General features: G+C 47.8%; 1 protein-coding gene across 4 annotated transcripts; it reads right to left on the bottom strand.

The window, feature by feature from the left end:
- Positions 1-1,219: 1,219 nt before the first annotated feature.
- ARSL (arylsulfatase L) lies at positions 1,220-21,516 on the bottom strand. 4 transcript variants are annotated; one of them, XM_040266392.1, is made up of 11 exons: positions 20,987-21,516; positions 16,963-17,007; positions 13,347-13,496; positions 11,331-11,452; positions 10,103-10,225; positions 7,397-7,823; positions 6,669-6,805; positions 5,727-5,861; positions 5,110-5,272; positions 2,750-2,871; positions 1,220-2,211 (listed from the first exon to the last, which is right to left on the bottom strand). In XM_040266392.1, exons 2-11 carry the CDS (start codon positions 16,983-16,985, stop codon positions 1,856-1,858), a joined length of 1,758 nt encoding a protein of 585 aa, XP_040122326.1. In that variant the 5' UTR covers positions 16,986-17,007; positions 20,987-21,516; the 3' UTR covers positions 1,220-1,855. The 4 variants fall into 4 exon arrangements, with proteins under 4 accessions (XP_040122326.1, XP_040122329.1, XP_040122327.1 ...); XM_040266395.1 differs by lacking the exon at positions 20,987-21,516 and adding an exon at positions 18,649-19,122; XM_040266393.1 differs by lacking the exon at positions 20,987-21,516 and having other exon boundaries at positions 16,963-17,071.
- Positions 21,517-21,980: the final 464 nt, after the last annotated feature.

The following is a 21,980-nucleotide window of genomic DNA, read 5'->3' as shown; positions in this document are numbered from 1 at the left end:
GGTTGTGTCGGACACTTTGCGACCCGGTGGACTTGTATAGCCTGCCAGCCTCCTCTGTCCATGGGACTCTCCAGGCAGGAACACTGGATGGAGTAGCTTGCCACTTCCTTCTCCAGGGAATCTTCCCCACCCAGGGACTGAACCTGCGTCTCTTTACGAAATCTGCAGTGACAGGCAGGTTCCACATGGTGCCACATAGAAAGCCATTTAACAACACTTCCTCTAAATGTGCATATTAATTCCAAAAACTTAGTTCTAGACTCTTTTTCCCTTTCAAAATATACTATTGTATTAGAATAGCAAAAAAGGAAAAGAAAGCTGTTTAATACATCGTAGTCTGTCTGTCTCAATTCCAATCTCACAGTATATCCTGTCCACCCCTTACTCCCTGGTAAGCATGAGTTTGTTCTCTACATCTGTGAGCCTGTTTCTGTTTGTATGTGTGGGTGTGTGAGTTCATTGCTCAGTCGTGTGTGACTCTTTGCGGCCCCGTGGACTGTAGCCCACCGGGCTCCTCCGTCCGTGGGATTCTCCAGGCAAGAATCCTGGAGTGGGTTGCCATTTCCTCCTCCAGGGGGTCTTCCTGACCCGTGCATCAGACCCGGGGTTCTGTTGTGTAGATAAGTTCATTTGTATATTTTAGCTTTGGAGGCTTATTTTTTTTTTATTAGAGAGTCATTACTTCCCAATATTGTGGTGGTTTTTGCCATCCATCAACATGAATCAGCCATAGGTATACATATATCCCCTTCCTCTTGAACTTCCCTCCCTATCCTACCCCTGTAGGTTGTCACTGAGCGCCAGCTTTGGCTTCCTTGCGTCGTACCACAAATTCCACCTGGCTCTCTACCTTACGAAGGGTAGGGCATGTGTTTCAAGGCTACCCTCTCCGTCCGTCCCACCTCGTCCTTCCCTCGCTGTGTCTGCAAGCCTGTCCTTTATGTCTCGTCTCCTTTGCGGCTCTGCCGTTAGGATCGTCAGGACCGTCTTTCTAGAGTCCATGTATGTGCATTCAGTTCAGTCCAGTTGCTCAGTCGCGTTCGACTCTCTGCAGCACACCAGGCCTCCCTGTCCATCACCAACTCCGGAGTTTGCTCAGACTTATGTCCATCGAGTTGATGATGCCATCCAACCATCTCATCCTCTGTCATCCCCTTCTCCTAGGTACATTAATATAAGATATTTGTCTTTCTCAAAGTCAAAACAGAAAGACAAGTACTGGATTCTTTTTTTAATTGATTTATCTGTTTAATTGAAGGATAATTGCTTTACAGAATGTGGTTGGCTTCTGCTAAACGTCAACAGGAATCAGCCATAGGTACACATACGTCCCCTCCCTCTTGACCCTCGCTGCCATCTGCCTCCCCATCCCACCCGTCGAGGTTGTCACTGAGCCCCTGTTTGAGTTCCCTGAGTCACACAGCAAATCCCCATGGCTTATGTAATTTAGATGTGGTCCTGTAAGTTTCCTCCGGGCTTCCCTGGTGGCTCAGCTGGTAAAGAATCCGCCTGCAATGCGGTTGGACCTCTGGGTCCGGAAGATCCCCTAGAGGCAGGCTTGGCAAGCCGCTCCAGTATTCTTGCCTGGAGGATCCCATGGACAGAGGAGCCTGGTGGGGCTACAGTCCATGGGGTCGCAAAAAAGTCTAGCACGACACAGCTGCAAGGTGAGTTTCCATGTTACTCTTCATACGTCTCAGCCTTTCCTTCCCACCACCCCCACCACCGCGCAGCAACCCCAAGCCTGGATTCTAGGTGAAAGCATTCAAGCCCACACAGGCAGGCGACTTGACTCCACACCGATGTTTTATATTTGTTTGACCCCAGTGAGCGGGTTTTCCCAGCTGGGCTCCTGTCATGGGTCCGCATCCGCCTCGCACCAGCAGAAGGGAAACCGCCCACAGCACGGCTGCAGCCACGGCCTCCACGTGTTGTCCGCCGCGTCCAGCTGCAGCGGAACGGGGCTGAGCGTCCGGCGATGGGCCGCCACGGCCCGGGCCACGGTCTCCACCACCCGGTGGAACGACGGCTCCGTGTCCGGCGTGAGGGCGTGGGCCTCGGAAGGGTCTCGGGACAAGTCGAACAGCAGCGGTGGGACGTGGTAGGTCACCCTGTCTCCTGAGCAGGGGCACACTGTCTGCCCGTAGCAGGCGCCCGCGCCGTCCGGCTGGAAGACGGGGGTTGCGAAGTGGACTTTCCACACTGCGCCTCCTGGAGGAAGGGCGAGAATTAGTCAACTGATTCAGTTAGTGGACTTAGCTGAAGGTTAAGGACGGACGGTGGCCAGGCTTCTGAGCATGTTTGGGGTGGATGGGCCAGGCGTGGGCTTCCCTGGTGGCTCAGACGGTAAAGAATCTGCCTGCAACACGGGAGACCCGTGTTCGACCCCTGAGTCGGGAAGATTCCCTGGAGGAGGAGCGCATGGCAACCCACTCCAGTATTCTTGCCCAGAGAATCCCATGGACAGAGGAGCCTGGGGGGTGGGAGGCTTCACACAGTCCATGGGATCACCAAAGAGTTCGGCACGACTTAGTGACTGAAACCACAGCGACGAAACCATACAACCATACGCAAGCATCCCCTTCCCATCGGGACAGGATGACTGACAGCGAAAGCATGCTCCTGGGATCGGACGCAAAATACCGCCAAGAAGGAAGTAAAGACGATCCCGTGGAAATAAATGGAAGGCGTGAAGGAGCAGAAAAGGAGGGCAGAGGCCAAGCCGGGCCCGCGCGTGTGGCGGACTCACGGTCGCGTTGGTGCCACCGGGCGGCGTGCAGGAAGGTCTCGCAGTAGTGCAGCAGGAACTCGTGGTCTGAGTGCTGCGCGGTCCCCTGGAGCAGGGCCAGCAGGTCCCGGCCGTCCACCACCCTGCAGGTGGGAGCGAGGGGGCGGACTCAGGGCGGGGCCGCTGCGAGGCGGGCAAGACCCTTTAGCGAGCCCCTGCGGGCAGCTGGTAGACCGTCCACCTGCAGGCAGGACCTTGGTGGGGAAGAGCCTGGCGAGTCCCCGCCTCCTGCAGGGGGCTGAAACAAAGGTCTACCCAGCCTTATTCTGAATGCACGGATGGCTTAATGTCTGGGAAACAGCTGCTTGGTTTTATACGGATTGGAGCTTTAACTCATCACCGAATATGTGCTGTACATCCACAAGACCCGGAATCATTCCATAAACATGTATAATAAGTATGTGCATATACGATATATATGGGGCTTCCCTGCTGGCTCAGCTGGTAAAGAAGCCGCCTGCAATGCGGGAGACCTGGGTCCGATCCCTGGGTTGGGAAGATGCCCTGAAGAAAGGAAAGGCTCCCCACTCCAGTATTCTGGCCTGGAGAATTCCATGGGCTGTATAGCCCATGAGGTCGCAAAGAGTCGGACACGACTGAGCGACTTGCACTTCACTCACGATATATATGGAGCTTCCTAGGTGGGTGGTCATGCTAAAGAATCTCCCTCCAATGCAGGGGGAGCAGGTTCGATCCCTGGGTCAGGAACCTCACCCGGAGAAGGGCATGGCAACCCACTCCAGTATCCTTGCCTGGGAACTCCTGTGGACAGAGGAGCCTGGTGGGCTGCAGTCCAGGGGGTCACAGAGAGTTGGGTACAGCTGAGTGACTAACACACATATACACACTACATATATATATGTATGTGTGTGTGTATATATATATATGTGTGTGTGTACATAAAAACATACAATGTGTATCATATATGCAGATATACATATATAATCTATAGGCCATATATAACACATATACAAATTATATCAAGAAATTTACCTGAAAATGGCATAGAGTATGACCCAGAAATTCAACTTGTAGACATTTTTACTAAAAAGATAATTATGACAGGCAGTAAAATGTCAAAGCCAGGTTTTGCTTTTTTTTTTTTTTTAACAAGCAAGGCTAATGTCCACCTATAAGAGGTTAGTTGAAAGAATACTGTAAAGCCATTAAAATTTTTGTCCATGCATTAAGATGTCTAAATATACATAGATATGTACATGTATATCTATAAAGATATACTTAGACATATTTTATACAAATATATACATATACGAATAGGGGCTTCCCAGGTGGCAGCGGTGGTAAAGAAGTCGGTTGCCAATGCTGGAAACCTAAGAGACATGGGATCAATCCCTGGATGGGGAAGATCTCCTGGAGGAGGGCATGGTAACCCACTCCAGTGTTCTTGCCTGGAGACAGACAGGAGCCTGGTGGGCTACAGTCCATAGCATCGCAAAGAGTCAGACACAATTGAAGGGACTTAGCATGCACACATATACAAGTATATAATAGATATACAAGTGTATAAAATATATCCAAATACATATAGTGTACAGGTATCATATCATATGGGGCTTCCCTGCTGGCTCAGACGGTAAAGAATCTGCCTGCAATGTAGGAGACTGGGGCTCGATCCCTGGATTGGGAAGATCCCCTGGAGAAGGGCATGGCAACCCACTCCAGTATTCCTACCTGGAAAATCCCATGGACAGAGGAGCCTGGCAAGCTATAGTCCATGGGGTTGCAAAGAGTCGGACATGACTAGGCACCTAATGCTTTCACTTTCATCATATAAATTAATTATGTATTCATCTCTGTGTTAGCAAGTTTAAGAAATTATTTTATTTTCTTTCTTGCACTCCCAAATTTTCTATAATTTCGGGGGGTACCATGTTGTGCTGCATGTAAGATCTTAGTTCCCCGACTAGGGATTGAACCCACAACCCCTGCATTGGAAGTACGGAGTCTCAACCACCGGGCTTCCAGGGAAGTCTCTATAATATTTAAAGGGGAAAAAAAAAAACAACCCGGAAACATCAAAAGTCCCTACCAGGCTGCGTGAAAAGGACTCTTGTGACGAACTGTCAGTAAATGTATTGGTGCATTTCAGCGACTATCATCCTTATAGTCAAAGGCTCCGCTTTTAACTCAGAAGGACACGTTGTGTCCTCCATAAAGCAAATACCGGAGCCCCTAATGATGAATGCTTTTCCAGGTACCGATCTCATGGGTGTTTTAGGCCCAGCGAAAGGGACAGTGATGTTTGACGCACATGCTGTCTCTAGGGAAAACGGAATTGCCTTCTCTGGGCCGGTCTTTACCTGTCCTGGGGCACCTGGCCGCCCGCGAGGTGGACCACGGTGGGGAAGACGTCCATCAGGCTGGTGGGCTCGTGGATCACGCGGCCGGCCGGCAGGACCCCGGGCCACCGGAATATCCCCGGGACCCGGATCCCGCCTTCCCAGCCGCCCATGCCTTTGCCTCCTGTGTTTAACCGTGAACAGGAAAGAATGTGATTCAAAAGCAGGGGTTGCTTCCCTGGGTGACTAAACCCTTCTGTTCATTGTAAATCACTCTTTCTGTCTCTCTCTGTTTAATAACATGATGACATTTAGCTCCTACATGGTCAGATTTTATTTTCCTTATTAATCTGGGTGTGGGTTTTCTACCAAACTGGGGTCAGGATGTGAATGTCTTGGGAGACACCACTCGGGGGTCAGTATATGGACATCTTTGGGGACACTATTCTATCAACCACGTGTCTATAAAGGACTTGGACGTCTTTGGGGAACATGATTCTGTCCACCACGGTGATCATTTGAGTTCTTCTGATTTTTGTGACTCTGCTTTTGTAAACTCACATTCCAGAGGAAGGGTTGAGAATTACTGGGAAGAGATGAAGGCAGTAGACACACATCTGGGAAGGCCTCACTCTCACCTTTATATATCCCATTCCAGCCACCGTATTGGTTGTTTCCAAACTGAGCCTCTAAGGATCCCCCGTGATCCGATGTAAAATAAACGAGGGTACTGTTGGTCAACCCTTCTGCGTCCAAAGTCTCAAGGATCTGGCCTGCAAAGAACAGATGTGTCTGAGGTGGTCAAAACTGAAGACAGTCTTTGACCAAATTTTTGGAATGCTTCATGAAAAGGAGTCTTTAGTATGAAAGCATGCTGAATGACCAGTAATACAAGTGTGGTATTCTAGTCGGTGTAGTCAAAGCTGTGGTTTTTCCCAGTAGTCGTGTATGGATGTGAGAGTTGGACCATAAAGAAAGCTGAGCACAAAAGAACTGATGCTTTCGAACTGTGGTGCTGGAGAAGACTCTTAGCGTTCTTTGGACTGCAAGGTCAAACCAGTCCATCCTAAAGGAAGCCAACCCTGAATATTCATTGGAAGGACTGATGCTAAAACTGCAGTCCTGTGGCCACCTGATGGGAAGAGCTGACTCACTGGAAAACACCCTGATGCTGGGAAAGATTGAAGGCAGAAGGAGAAAGGGGCAGCGCAGGATAAGATGATAAGATATCATCACCAACTCAGTGGGCATGAATTTGAGCAAACTCTAGGAGATGGTCAAGGACAGAGGAGCCTGGAGTGCTGCAGTCCATGGGGATGCAAAGACTTGTTCAGACTTGGAGGCTGAACAATCAGAAAGCATCTTTGATCTAAGATTCATACATCTCTTTGTATATGCCCCATTCAGCCTCCAAAAAATTTCAGGAGCACTGCAAGGGTGCATGGGACTTAGGACAATGTGGCAAACACTTAAAAGTGAGGGAAAAGAAGGTTATCGAGAAGAAAGGAGAAGGAGCGGAGGTGCGTGTGAAGCTGGCGTTAACGTGTTCGCACAGCACTGAAGAAAAGCTGCTTACTTACCCACCATCCAGTCCATCTCTTCTGTGTTGTCCCCGTAAAGCCCGTGGGGACTCCTCCCGCGGAAGTTCTCAGTCGTGACAAGAGGGGTGTGGACGTGCAGAAAGGACACGAAGAGAAGGAAAGGTCCTTGCTTGTTTCTGAAAACCGATACAACACGCCTGGCCTTATTTCTCGGGCCCTTGTTTCAGGGGACCCAGTTGGGTTCCAGGGAATGTCACTCAGCCTCCATTTTACCAAAATCATCTTTCTGAGCCAGAACGATTTCACCGTACGGCCTTCCCTGGTGGCTCAGCTGGTAAAGAATCTGCCTGCAACACAGGAGACCTAGGTTCCATCCCTGGGTCAGGAAGATCCCTTGGAGGAGGAAATGGCAACCCAGTCCAGTATTTTTGCCTGGAGAATCCCATGGACAAAGGAGCCTGGTGGGCTACAGTCCATGGGGTCGTGAAGAGTCAGATATGACTCAGCGACTAACAGTTTCACTTTTTTTTTTTAATAAACGAGAGGAAGGGGGCAGCAGAGGATGAGATGGTTGGATGGCATTGCTGACTCGATGGACATGAGTTTGAGTAAGCTCCGGGAGTTGGTGATGGACAGGGAGGCCTGGCCTGATGCAGTCCATGGGGCCACAAAGAGTCAGACATGCCTGAGTGATCGAACAACCTGCCCATTTCGGAAGAAGGAGATTCGGGCTGCGTCTTCACCCTGAAGCGCCTTTCTGCACTCACCTTTTGATGAAGGATGAGACCTCCCGGAGCAAGAGTGGCATTGTCCTCTGAGAGCGCATGGGCTGCTCTGTGATGGAATGATTCCGCATCAGAAAGCAGTCCGCGTGCTCGATCAGGGCGCCCACCAAACGGGAAGTGGCGAAGAGCAGGAGGCACACGACGGTCGACCAGATGAGCAGCATCCAGGAGGCGGCCGGTATCAGGTGGGTGAGTTTCCCGATGGTGAGTGTGAGGGTGGCTAGGGCCACGAGCTGGGAGCAGATGTCGAGTTGACGCTCCAGGACCGCACGCTTCTCGGATAGTCCCCAGTGCTCGCAGTCCGCCATCATGCTGAACGGCATTCCATAGAAATGATCGAAGCCGTGATTGAGCGGGTGGTGGCAGTGATCGTCGGGAGACGCACAGCTGAGACCCAAATGCCATTTTCCTGGAAAACAGGCAAAAAAAAAAAAAAATGTGTGCAGATGTAACAATGGTCCTTTCATCCTTCGGTGAGTGGGTTAAGGACATGCTTGCTGCAGCCTCCGTTCTATGCTGGGTCGTGGGATGAGGTCAGGATGCAGGCAGCTGGGCAGGGGAAAGTGTTTGCTGTTATTTCCCAAGGGACCTGGCCACGTTGGGTCAAGGCAAGGCATTCCTGTGCCCGCGTTTCTGATGCCCGTTGTAGCTAATCACCATCTCCATCTTCTCAGAGTCTGATCATCCTTTGAGTTGCCTGCATCTTCTTGTTTCTCAGTTGAGAACTCCATAACTTTGCCAGCAAAGGTGCGTCTAGTCAAGGCTATGGTTTTTCCACTGGTCATGTCTGGATGTGAGCGTTGGACCAGAAAGAAAGCTGAGCATCAAAGAATTGATGCTTTTGAACTGCGGTGTTGGACAAGACTCTTGAGAGTCCCTTGGACTGCAAGGAGATCCAACCAGTCCATCCTAAAGGAAATCAGTCCTGAATTTTCATTAGAAGGACTGATGCTGAAGCTGAGGCGCCAATATTTTGGCCACCTGATGCAAAGAACGGACTGATTGGAAAAGACCCCAGATGCTGGAAAAGATTGAAGCCAGGAGAAGGGGGCAACAGAGGAGGAGACGGTTGGATGGCATCACCAGCTCAATGGACAAGAGTTTGAGCAAACTCTGGGAGATGGTGAAGGGCAGGGAGGCCTGGCGTGTTGCAGTCCATGGGGTGGCAAAGAGTCGGGTACGACTGAGTGATTAAACAGCAGCCACAGGTTAGAGCTCCATGTGGGCTTCAGTGGGAACCTTAGAGAGATTGTACATCCTGTTGAAACTTTGTTACCGTCACATCTGTGGTGCCTCCAATGCTGTCTTGTAGGTGATTTGCAGTTATATTTTTATTTTTTTAATTTTTATTTCATATTGGAGTACTATTAACAGTGGTGTTCTGTTAGTTTCAGATGTACAGCAAAGTGAATCGGTGATACGTATGCACGTTATCTCTTTTTCAAAATATTTCCTCAGTTAGATTATTACAGAACATTGAGCAGAGTTCCCTGTGCTGTCCAGCAGGTCCTTGCTGGTTCTCCTTGTTAAACACAGCAGTGTGTCCATGTCCATCCCAGACTCCCTAACTATCCCTTCCCCATCCTTCCCCTTGGGAACCATAAAGTTATTACAGAGGATTGAGCAGAGGTCCCTGTGCTGGACAGCAGGTCCTTGCTGGTTCTCCTTGTTAAACACAGCAGTGTGTCCATGTCCATCCCAAAATCCCTGACTATCCCTTCCCTTCATCCTTCCCCCTGGGAACCATAAGGTTATTACAGAGTATTGAGCAGAGTTCCCTGTGCTGGACAGCAGGTCCTTGCTGGTTCTCCTTGTTAAATACGGCAGTGTGTCCATGTCCATCCCAAACTCCCTGACTATCCCTTTCCCCTGGGAACCATAAGGTTATTGCAGAGTATTGAGCAGAGCTCCCTGTGCTGTCCAGCAGGTCCTTGCTGGTTATCCTTGTTAAATACGGCAGCATGTCCATGTCCATCCCAAACTCCCACTCTAACCCCTGCCCAATTTCTAAGCTTTTAAATCAGAATGTATCAGAAATTTGTATGAAATGCCAAATATCTCATTAAGCTGATATTTCTGGCACATCTACTTTGCATGAAGCAACCTGGGTAGCAACATTCCAGCATGCATGGAGCTTTACGTCCAGTGAGAAATTCTACTGTGTTTCCCAACTATTTCATTTGCAAACTTTTTAGTTGAATTGAAAGTGAAAGTCGCTCAGTCATGTCCAACTCCTTGTGACCCCCATTGACTATCCGGTCCATGGAATTCTCCGGGCCAGAATCCTGGAGTGGGGAGCCTTTCCCTTCTCCAGGGGAATCCTCCCAACCCAGGGATCAAACCCAGGTCTCCCGCATTGCAGGCGGATTCTTTACAAGCTGAGCCACAAGGGAAGCCCAAGAATACTGGAGTGGGTAGCCTCCCCCTTCTCCAGCGGATCTTCCCAACCCAAGGATCGAACTGGGGTCTCCTGTATTACAGGCAGATTCCTTACAACTGAGCTATCAGGGAAGCCCACAGGTGAATTAAATGTCCCTATAAATAATAATGTGCTCAATACTGTTTGGCTCCTGACTATGGTTCTTTGGATGTTGCCAGCAAAACTGGGATCGTCTAAACCAAGTTCAGTATAAACGTCTTCAGGAGAAACAAATAGTAATGTGCTTAATCCTTAGAAAGTATACATACCTATGAGTCCGGTGGTATAGCCTTTAGCTTTCAGTATTTTTGCAAAAGTTATTTCACTGGGCGGAAGTCCTCCAGAGACCGCTGTCCACTGAAGAACACGGAGGCCTTGACTGGAAACCATACCTTTGATCAATGGTGTTCAGAGAGACGTTACAGTCAGACATTGAGTTGTATCATCACTGCTATTGTTAACTGTTAGTCACTCAGTCCTGTCTGAGTCTTTGTGAGCCATGGACTGTAACACACCAGGCTCCTCTGTCTGTAGAATTTTCTAGGGAAGAATACTAGAGTGGGTAGTCAGGCCCTTCTCCAGGGGATCTTCCCTTCCCAGGGATTGAACCTGGGTCTCCTGCATTGCAGGCAGATTCTTTACGGTCTGAGTCACCTACTTAACATTTTCCTTTTATCTACTTGGCTGTGCTGGGTCGTAGGTGGGCCCACAGGATCTGTTAACTGCGTGTGTGAACTCTTAGCTGCGGCATGCTTGTGGGGGTCTCAGTTTTGTGGGCAAGGATTGAACTCAGGGCCCCTGTGTTGGGTGTACAGTCAGCCAGTGGACCACCAGGGAAGTCTCTACTTTTATTATTTTCAACTCAGAGTATTTGGTGGAAATCTCCATGACTCAATATGCGATGGAAAATTTAACCTTCCGACATGAGTTGACCTCATGGGGTTTATCTCTGATATTGTCACCCAGTGAAGTTTCTTTTAAAAAAATAATAATTTTTTTTAATGTCTGTTTTATTTTTTGGCTGCTCTGGGTCTTCCTGGCTGACGGCTGGCTTTTCTCTAGTTATGGCAACTTTGTCTTTGAGGGGGACACTGTTTCAGTTTGTGGGTGAAAGGCGCTCAGTCTGTCCCAGTGTTTGCGACCACATGGACTCTAGAGTCCATGGGATTCTCCAGGCCAGAATTGCTGGAGTGGGTAGCCGTGCCCTTCTCCAGGGGAATCTCCCCAACCCAGGGATCGAGCCCAGGTCTCTTGCATGGCAGGCAGATTCTTTACTGTCTGAGCCTCCAGGGAAGCCCCTGAACTCTGTGGTTAATGGTTAAGACAGGATGTTGTATATTATGTGACTTGGATCACAATTAAACAAAAACGTTAAAAAAAAAAAATACAGGGGAACTTGGAGCATTCTCCCGACCTTGTACTGAACAATTCATGCCTGATTAGTTACAGAGAGCGTGTTTCTGTCCAGCATGTGGTTAGATAGACGGAAGGACCAACCTGATCGGAGTGGGTATCTGCCCGTTAAAAACGCCGCTCTACTTGGCGTGCACACAGGGGCAGCGGCCAGATGCTGGGTGAGCCTCACGCCATCTGCCGCAAGGCGGTCGATGTTTGGAGTCCTGAGGAAAGAAACATTAACTCTCTTGATCCTTAGCAAACCAACACTTGGTTTGTTTTTCTTTCCGTAAAGCAGAAAGACATCCTACTTGATAGAAAAACTGGCAATTACCCATGAGCAACTCCCTGAGTTCCTGTGCAAGCTCATTCAATCGTGTCCAACTCTTTGTGACCCCCGGGACTGTAGCCCGCCAGGCTCCCCCGTCCCTAGGGTTCTCCAGGCAAGAACACTGGAGTGGGTTGCCATTTCCTTCTCCAATGCATGAAAGTGAAAAGTGAAAGTGAAGTCGCTCAGTCATGTCCGACCCCCTGAGACCCCATGGACTGCAGCCCACCAGGCTCCTCCATCCACGGGATTTTCCAGGCAAGAGCACTGGAGCGGGGTGCCCCTGCCTTCTCCGTCTTTACCGCCTTAGGAATGATGAAAAGGCAACGACTTTGCAGAGGTGAGGATAATCTAGAGGTTGTCGTACAGAGTGAAGTGAGTCAGAAACATAAAAATATCGCATATGAGCATATATACGTGGAATCTAGAAAGATGGTACCGATGAACCGGTTTGCAGAGCAGAAATAGAGACGCAGATGGAGAGACAAATGTCTGGGTACCAAGGAGGGAAAGAGGGGTGGGGGCGGTGGGGTGGGATGATTTGGGAGTTTGGGATTGACATGTAGACCCTACTGATACTATGGGCTTCCCAGGTGGTGCTAGAGGTAAAGAACCCACCTGCCCATGCAGGAAACCTGGGTTCGAGCCCTGGGTCGGGAAGATTCGCTGGAGGAAGGCGTGGCAACCCACTCCAGTCTTCCTGCCTGGAGAATCCCATGGACAGGGGAGCCTGGGGGGCTACAGTCCATGGGGTCACAGAGAGTTGGAGATGACTGAAGCAAGTTAGCATGATACTACGTATAAAATAGATAACTAGTCAGAACCTACAGTACAGCGTGGGGAACTCTGCTCACTGCTACATGGTGATCTAAATGGGAAAGAAAATCCCCAAAGAGAGGGGATACAGGTATACGTATAGCTGATTTACTTTGCTGTACCGCAGAAACTAATGCAAGATCGTAAAGCAACTATACTCCACTGAAAATTAATAACAACAACAGCAACAAAAAGAAACAGTGGCAAAACTTCAAATGTCTTCCGAACCATCAAAGAAACATCAACTGCAGAATTGTTTTTCAATGTTTGGCCACACCCCGCTACCTGCAGGATCTTAGTTCCCAGAGCGGGAATCGAACCTGGGTCCCTTGCGTTGGAAGGCGGAGTCTTAACCACTGGACCATCGGGAAAATCCCATTCAACCGCATTGTTTACCAAAAGCTTTGACACTGTACTACTGAGGCTGAGATGTTCCATAGAGGATGCCTCAATAGAGGAGAGGGTGACTCCCCGCTTACGACTCTGAGTCTCTTTTATTTTTAAATTTTTTATATGGGTGTATCATTGACTCACCATGTTGCATTAGACTGGTGTACAGTAGAGTGATTCAGTTACACTATATATTTGAGCTGGCCTGAGTGCAGACGTGGGAAGAATGCAAGACTGAAGTGTTTTTAGTGGCTCAGCCGTGTCTGACTCTTTGCCATCCCACGGACTGTAGCCCCTCCAGGCTCTTCTGTCCATGGGATTCTCCGGGCAAGAATACTGGAGTGGGTTGCCATGCCTCGCCCCCACCTCCCCCCCTGGGGGATCTTCCCGACACAGGGATCGAACCCTCACCTCCTGCATTGGCGGGCAAACTCCTTACCACTGAGCCACGTGGGAAGCCTGACACAATAGAAAGAATGGATGTGTGCACAACTCTGTTCAAGTCTGAATTGCCTAAACCGAAGGTCAGATGGCTTATGGATCTCTGCACCCGGGTGTCAGATAAGCAGTTCTGCGGTCCTTGCCTGATGGTGGTGTTGCCGTAGCAACCGACGTCTCCAATGCCGAGATCGTCCGCCATCAGAAGTAGGATGTTTGGCCGGGGACCAGGTGGAGGGCCGCAGGCTGAGGGTTTCGGACCCAGAAGCGCAGCGACTGCGAGAGCCAGCCAGCTCCTGAAAGACAAGGGCCAGACAAGGCTGCGTGCGTGCGGGGTTCCATCCAAGTACACAGCTTCTGTGAGCCAGAAAGCTGGGGGCACTCGTTCACGGGGCTCTGAGACGGACATCCCCGTCCAGGAGAGTTTGAATACATCTCTTAGGCATGTGATTCGTTTTTCTTCTTTTTAAAAATGTATGTTATATTACATTAAATATAACATATTAATTAAATGTATATTATATTATATTATATTATATATATATAATCATCCCATTTCAGAAGAGTTTGAATGCATCTCTTAGGCACTTGATTTTATTTTCTTGTTTTTAAAACTGAGGCTTCCCTGGTGGCTCAGAGGTTAAAGCGTCTGCCTCCAGTGCGGGAGCCCTGGGTTCGATCCCTGGGTTGGGAAGACCCCCTGGAAAAGGAAATGGCAACCCACTCCAGTACTCTTGCCTGGAGAATCCCATGGACGGAGGAGCCTGGTGGGCTACAGTCCACGGGGTCGCAAAGAGTCGGACACTACTGAGCGACTTCACTTACTTACTTACTTTAAAACTGCATGTTATATTACATTAAATATATATTAATTAATTGTAGATTATATTTTATTATACATAATATATATATTATCATCCCATTTCAGAAGAGTTTGAATAAATCTCTCTTGGATTTGATTCTTTTTTTCTTCTTTAAAAAAATATGTTATATTAGATATAATATATTAAATATATATTATATTATGTTAAATATATATATTATCATCCCATTTCAGAAAAGTTTGGATACATCTCTCTGGCATTTGATTCTTTTTTTCTTTTTTAAAATGTTATATTATATTAAATATATATCAATTAAATATATATTATACTTTGTTAAATATAATATATATGTTATTATCAGAGTTTGAATACATCTCTCAGGTATTCAATATTCTTTCTTCTGTTTTTAGTAAATATGGTATCATCCCATTTCAGATGAAAACATCTCTTAGGCATTTCCTTTTTGTTAAAAGCAACTCGTACTTTTCTTGGATATTAGCATTGAATTTCAGAAGAGGTTGGATATGTGTCTTAAGCATGTTTTCTTTTTCTTTTTTTTTCCCTCGTTGCGAGCCCATGGACTATACAGTCCATGGAATTCTCCAGGCCAGAATACTGGAGTGGGTAGCCTATCCCTTCTCCAGGCGCTCCTCCCAACCTAGGGATTGAACCCAGGTGTCCCTCATTGCGGGCAGATTCTTTACCCACTGACCCACAAGGGAAGCCCAAGAATACTGGAGTGGGTAGCCTATCCCTTCTCCAGCAGATCTGCCCAGCCCAGGAATCGAACTGGGGTCTCCTGCATCGCAGGCGGATTCTTTAGCAGCTGAGCCACCAAGGAAGCTCTAAATATATATTATATTAAATTATCATCGCAATTCACAAGAGTTTGAATACATCTCTTAGGCAGTTTCTTTTTTGTTAAAAGCAACTCATACTTTTATTTTTTAATATTAGTTTCGAATTTCAGAAGAGCCTGAATACATGTTTTAAGCATTTGATTTTTCTTCTTTTTTTTTTAGTTAAAAATGACTCACTGTTTTTTTAATATTATCATCTCATTTCAGAAGAACTTGAGTACATCTCTTAGGCATTTGAGTTTTTCCCCCCCTTTTCTTAGTTAAAAATGACTCATGCTCTTTTATATATATATATATTATCATCCCATTTCAGAAGAATTTGAATACATATTTTAGGCATTTGACTTTTTTTCTTATTTAGTTAAAAACAACTCACACTTTGTTAATATTATGATCTCATTTCAGAAGAGCCAGAGTACACCTCTTAGGCATTTAATTTTTTCTTTTTTAGTGAAAGACATCTCACACTTTTAAAAATATATATTATCATCCCATTTCAGAAGAGTTTGAATACATCTCTTAGGCATTTTCTTTTTTGTTAAAAGCAACACATACTTTTATTTTTTAATATTTCGAATTTCAGAAGAGCCTGAATACATGTCTTAAGCATTTGATTTTTCTATTTTTTACTTAAAAATGACTCACTTTTTAAAAAATATTATCATCTCATTTCAGAAGAACTTGAGTACATCTCTTAGGCATTTGAGTTTTTTTCCCCCGTTTTTTAGTTAAAAATTACTCATGGTCTTACACTTTTTAAAATATATATTATCATCCCATTTCAGAAGAATTTGAATACATATTTTAGGCATTTGATTTTTTTTCTTTTTTTGGTTAAAAACAACTCACACTTTGTTAATATTATGATCTCATTTCAGAAGAGCCGGAGTACACCTCTTAGGCATTTAATTTTTTTCTTTTTTAGCGAAAGACATCTCACACTTTTTAAAATATATATTATCATCCTATTTCAGAAGAGTTTGACTGTGTCTCTTAGGCATTTGGCTTTTTCTCCTTTTAGTTAAAAACAACTCATACTCTTTAATGAAAATTTTTCTTAATGTAAAATTATTTTAAATAATTAAAAAAAATTATCATCCCATTTCATAAAAGTTTGCAAACATCTCTTAGGCATTTTTTTCCTTTTTTTTTGAGTTAAAAACATACTCTTGTTTGTTTGTTTAAATATTATCAACCTATTTCAAATTTCAGATAGTTAAAAATAACTCACCCTTTAAAAATATATATTATCATCCCATTTCAGAAGAGTTTGAATACATCTCTTCTGGCTCAAATACATTGCCTTGTGACTCAGCTGGTAAAGAATCTGCCTGCAATTCGGGAGACCTGGGTTCGATCCCTGGGTTGGAAAGATCCCCTGGAGAAGGGAAAGGCTCCCCACTCCAGGATTCTGGCCTGGGGAATTCCACGACTATACACTCCACGGGGTTGCAAAGAGTCGGACACGACTGAGCGACTTTCACTTCTTAGACATTTGGTTTTTTTTTCTTAGTTAAAACAACTCACACTTTTAAAATATATAGTATCAATCCCATTTCAGAAGAGCTTGAATACTCTTTTTTTTTTTTTTTACTTGAATTTTTTGTTTTTCTCTTTTTTCACGCAGTCCAGCAGTTAAGATTTCGCCTCCCAGGGCAGGGAGGACATTCTGATCCCTGGTCGGGAAGCTGAGATCCTACATGCCTGGGGGCCAAAACCTCAAAACATAAAGCGGAAGCAGTATTGTCATACATTCGATAACATGCGCTCAGCTGCTCAGTCGTGTCCGACTCTTTGCAACCCAGGGACCGTAGCCCACCAGGCTCCTCTGTCCATGGGATTCTCCAGGCAAGAACACTGCGCTGGGTTGCCATGCCCTCCTCCAGGGGACCTTCCCGACCCAGGGATCCAACCCAGGTCTGGCAGAGTCTTTACCATCTGAGTCCCCAGGGAAGTGCAAGAGGCGTGATCAGTGACTGAGAAAGATCACTTTACTATCAATGGATTCTGGAAAACTGACCAGTAGAGACGCAGGGGCAGACAGAGAAGATGACCCATTGCAGACAGCCCTGTCTTACCAAGAGTGTTCCAGACGTAACATGGCCTCTCTTTCCTCCTGTTTCCTGTAAGAAATAAAGCGGTGTATACGAACGTAGGCAGCAGAGATGGAACTATTGATAATGCAGTAAGTAATGTAATAATAAGGCAGGAAGTAACAGAACGGCTCAGTGGTTAAAAAAAAATAAAGACTCTGCCTGCGATGCAGGACATGTGGGTTCAGTCCCTGGGTGGGGAAGAGCCCCTGGAGGAGGGCACGGCAACCCACTCCAGTCTTCCAGCCTGGAGAATCCCATGGACAGAGGAGCCTGGTGGGCTACCGGTCCACGGGGTCGCAAAGAGTCAGACACAGCTGAGCTCTGAGGCCAGTCAGCTCAGGCCACTGAGTAGCCTCAAGAGTTTCAACAACAAGAGGGAAAATTTTGAGTCTGCCAGTAGCCTGCGAAAATTACAAAAAACCCATAAAGGAGGGCTCTTCCTGGAATTTCCTAGCAATCAACTAGTTAAGACTGTGTGCTTCCAGTGCAGAGTGTGGGTTCCATTTCTGGCCGGAGAAAGTAACATCGTGCATGCTGGCCCGAGTGGTCAAAACAACCGCAACAAAAAAAGCAAATAGGGGCTTCCCTGGTGGCTCAGCAGGAAAGAATCCGCCTGCCAATACAGGGGACGCTGGTTCCATCCCTGGGTTGGGAAGATCCCTCTTGCCGACAAACAGTGAGGCCCATGAGTCATGAATACTGACGTCCGTGAGCCTTAGAGCCTGTGATCCAGGATACGGCAGAGAAGACACAGCACGGCCATAAGTAGTAACTCAGCTAATCTGGAAACAAAACAAAGAACCAAAGCGGTGCTCTTCCCTACGGAAGAAGCTTCACAGACACCAGATACCGTGCCCAGAATGCAGAACGCGGACTTCGTTAGATGTAGCTTAGGACAGAAGGGGTGATTGCTTTGGAGGCCCCAACACAGACCACGTTTTCTCCCTAGTGGTGGAAGTCCCCGAGGCGTTCTCGATTCAGGCGTGGTTGCTGGAAGCCTGGTTTGGTCCAGATGAACCTTGAGGCCCACATACGGAGCCAGGAAGCAAGGTTTTCCCTGGTGGCTCAGTAGTTAAAGAACCCACCTGGCAATGAGGAGACACAGGTTCGATCCCTGGGTCAGGAAGGTCCCCTGGAGGAGGAAATGACAACCCTCTGCAGTCTTCTCGCCTGGAGAATCTCACGGAGGGAGGAGCCTGGCGGGGTTACAGTCCACGAGGTCACAAGCGTCGGACCTGACTCAGAGAGTGAACAACAACGGCAGGCAAAGCTGTGCTTCCCCTGAAGGTTTTGGCATCCTCGGATCTCACCCAGGATGTGGTTTACTGATCCTGTTTGCACAAACCTGAGATGAAGTGGCTGTTCTGGTGCAGCGGCAGGTGGAGGCATGTTCCGTTTGACGAGGCCCCGGATGCCCTCGAGGAAGGTCCTTGGATCAGATGGGGCCAGTGTGCAAACAACCTGGGTGCCCACTCAGTCCTGCCCGAGTCTCTGCGACCCCACGGACTGCAGCCCACCAGGCTCCTCCGTCCCTGGGATTCTCCAGGCAAGAAGAGATACCGCACTGGGTGGCTGTGCCCTCCTCCAGGGGATCGTCCTGACCCAGGGATTGAACCCAGGAGTCCTGCGTCTCTTGCCCTGCAGGCAGGTTGGTTCCCACTGAGCCACCTGGCAAGCCTGTCCAAGCAATGTCCTTGGGGCTGGACTGCAGGAGGTAGGCTGGAGTAGGTACATCCTGGTGGGAACTCTCGTTCAACTTGACCAGGAAAAAATAAACCAGCTGGTTTGGGGTTTCTGCCTTTTGTGTCTGAGGCCTGATGTGACTCGAGAGAAAAAAGAATGTAAGGGCTTTCCCGGTGGCCCAGTGGTAAAGAATCCACCTGCCAGAGAGGGAGACACAGGTTCGATCTCTAGTCTGGGAAGATTCCAGGTGCCGCGGAGCAGCAACTAACTGAGCCGGTGCTCTTGAGGCCACGAGCTGCAGCTGCAGAAGCTTGGAGCCCGTGCCCGACAAGAGCACAAACCACTGCAGAGAGAAGCCTGCAGATCATAGCTAGAGAGGAGCCCCTGCTTGCTGCCACTGGAGAAAACTCCTTGAGCAGTAATGATGACCCAGCATGGCCCAATCAATAAATAACATTTTCAAAAATTTAAAAGAAAAACAAAGACATCCCTCCCCCCATCTGGTGGCCCAGTGGTTAGGATTCCATGCTGTTAATTCTGGGTCCAGTTTCAATCCCCGGTCAGGGACCAGAGATCCTGCAAGCCTTGAGGTGTGAGCAAAGAAAGAAAGAAAAAGAGAGGAAAAAAAAAGAAAGTAGAACATGTGTTTATCAAGAATGTGGTGATTAATATTTTGGGCTTTTCTTGGTAGAAAAGCTGGTCTGGTTGCTGCCACTTCCTTCTGCCATTGCAGAAGGACTTGGCCCCCGACCATCCAGACGGCTGAGCTTGTCCGTCAATAAAACTGGCTTTCCAAAGGCAGGCTGAGTTTGTGGAAGGCACCAGAGGTTTCTGATCCCTGACATACAGGAAGCAGGATAAAGGAAAATGCAAAATGAAGTGATAAGAAATAGATACGACATGATCGCTAATCCATATTTTTTATTTTTAATTCTGGTGAAAGTGAAAGTCGCTCAGTCGTGTCCGACTCTTTGCGACCCTGTGGACCATACCTAGGTCCGTGGAATTCTCCAGGCCAGAACACTTTAGTGGGTAGCCTTTCTTTTCTCCAGGGGAATCTTCCCAATCCAGAGACTGAACCCAGGTCTCCCGCATTGCAGGCGGATTCTTTAGCTGCTGAGCCACCAGGGAAACCCAAGGATACTGGAGTGGGTAGCCTTTCCCTCCTCCAGGGGAATCTTCCCGACCCAGGGATCGAGCCCAGGTCTCCTGCATTGCAGGTGGATTCTTTACCACTGAGCCACAAGGGAAGCCTGTATAGCCAGTATTTTTTTTTTTTTATGGAAACTTACATTACTATATGTAACATAGATAGCCAACAGGAATTTGCTGTACGGCTCAGGAAACTCAAACAGGGGCTCTGTGTCAACCTAGAGGGCTGGGATGGGGAGGGAGAGGGGAGGGAGTTTCAAAAAGGAGGGGATACCTTGCAATGTGTAGGTGAATACATTCCGGAGATAATACCAGGGTCAAAGTTATTTAGCAACTAGACCTTAATAGCTCTGAACACACGAAAAAGCAATGGGGACTATTGCTCACTTTTGCTCACTCTATCGCCGTCGACGCAAGTGTATTGCAACACATAACGTGTATCAAACCGTCCCTTTGCACAGGGCAGACTCTCACAATGTTATCTGCTATTTACATCTCCATTAAAATAAGAAGATACAGAAAAAGAGAAAGGAAGCCCTTCAGTGAAGTAGTACCTATAATCCAGCCTTTGGTGTTCTTTCAGGGAAGAAGGAGTTGCAAGCCCCTGGCTTTCTGGCCACCCTCCAGACCCCGGGCAGCACGCCTCGCTTCTCCACTACGCTCCAGGCTCCGTTCCCAGACCCACTTTGGTTTTGAATCTCAGCATCTCTTCAATACCCAGTCCCCCACCCTCTGAAATCTCTTAGCAGCTAAGAGATCTACTCTGCAGAGCATTCCTCTGTTTGCGACGCCGTGGACTGTAGCCCACCACGCTCCTCTGACCGTGGGATTCTCCAGGCAACGATACTGGAGTGGTTTGCCATGCCCTCCTCCAGGGGATCTTCCCGACCCAGGGATCGAACCCTGGCAGAGGCCAGGTCTGAGGTCTGGCTCCACCAGGGAAGCCTTCTCTTGCTATTTAATTCTGCAGTCCTTCCAGAAACCCCCACCCCGAGGCAACATCTGACGTGGATATCTTTGTTTTCTTTCTTTCTTCCTTTTTTTTTTTTTTTAGGAAAATTTGCCCTAGTACAGCCATACTCTGGAGGGGTGCCAGGCGGCCACGTGTGGGCTGAGGGTCACCAGCTGGGCTGGCTGCTGCTTGGAGAACAAATGAAGGAAAGCGGGTTACCTGCAGGGCCGTCTCGGGGCCCGGGCAGCCGAGGTCGGCAGGCAGCGGGAGATGTGGTCTCAGGCTCTGACCCCGGGAGGTCCGTGCGGTCCACGCATGTGCGGCTGATTCACTCTCTGGAGTAACAGCTGTCCCGCCGGAACCAAGTTAGGTTGTGCTCGGACTCAGCAATCCTTACTCTGCAAAATAGCACAGACGATCATCTGTAGGGAGGGCCTGTCGTCCGTCCTTTTTTTTTTTTTTTTTGCCTGTCGAACAGATCTTCTGTGCTCCTTGAGAAGATGGTAACGCTTGCCAAGGGATCTCCGACAGCTGCAAACACTGAGCCTTTTCATTCACAAGTAGGGCTGGACCGCGTCCGGCACATCGCGTTTGTGACGCCTCCCAAAGCAGGGAGGCGGTTACCTTGAAAATGCCCCCTTGCACAAGTCTTGAAATGTGTGTTTCCCCCTTCTCTAGCGTCCGATTCCGAAATGGAAAGACAGAGCATGGCTCCGAGGAGGCTTTAACTCCTTCTGTGTGTGCAGACAACAGCTTGATCACCTTGACATGGAAACGTTGTTGCTGAGCACTGAAACACCCCAGGATTCTGGGCCTCAGGATGAGAGGATCTCAATTCTGGGGGGTAGTGACCAGGCATGATCGCTCACAGCTTTTGTGTGTCAAAAGTTTATTCAAGTATACAAGAGACAGACAAAGCTTCTGACACAGACATCAGAAGGGAGCAGAAAGAGTGCCCCCTTTTTAGCAAGCCATTCTGTGTCTCTTAGAAAGCTATTAATCAGATAAGAGAGACACCTCAAAGCTGAAGAGAAGTTTCACCAGACCCCTCTCCCACAATAAGCATTTTTGAGATAGCTTAGCACAGGGTGTGTTATCTCTTAGCCACAAAACAATTGACACCAATACTGGTTTGTTGAGCTATTATCAGCCCAAGGTTTAAGAAAAGAAAAAAAAAAAGTTAGTCTTAAGTGGAATCGTTTTAAAGAAAGGC

The sequence above is a fragment of the Oryx dammah genome, unplaced genomic scaffold (assembly GCF_014754425.2).
Source record: "Oryx dammah isolate SB20612 unplaced genomic scaffold, SCBI_Odam_1.1 HiC_scaffold_23, whole genome shotgun sequence".
Classification (NCBI taxonomy): Eukaryota; Metazoa; Chordata; class Mammalia; order Artiodactyla; family Bovidae; genus Oryx; species Oryx dammah.
This window is presented reverse-complemented; position numbering and strand designations above follow the sequence as displayed.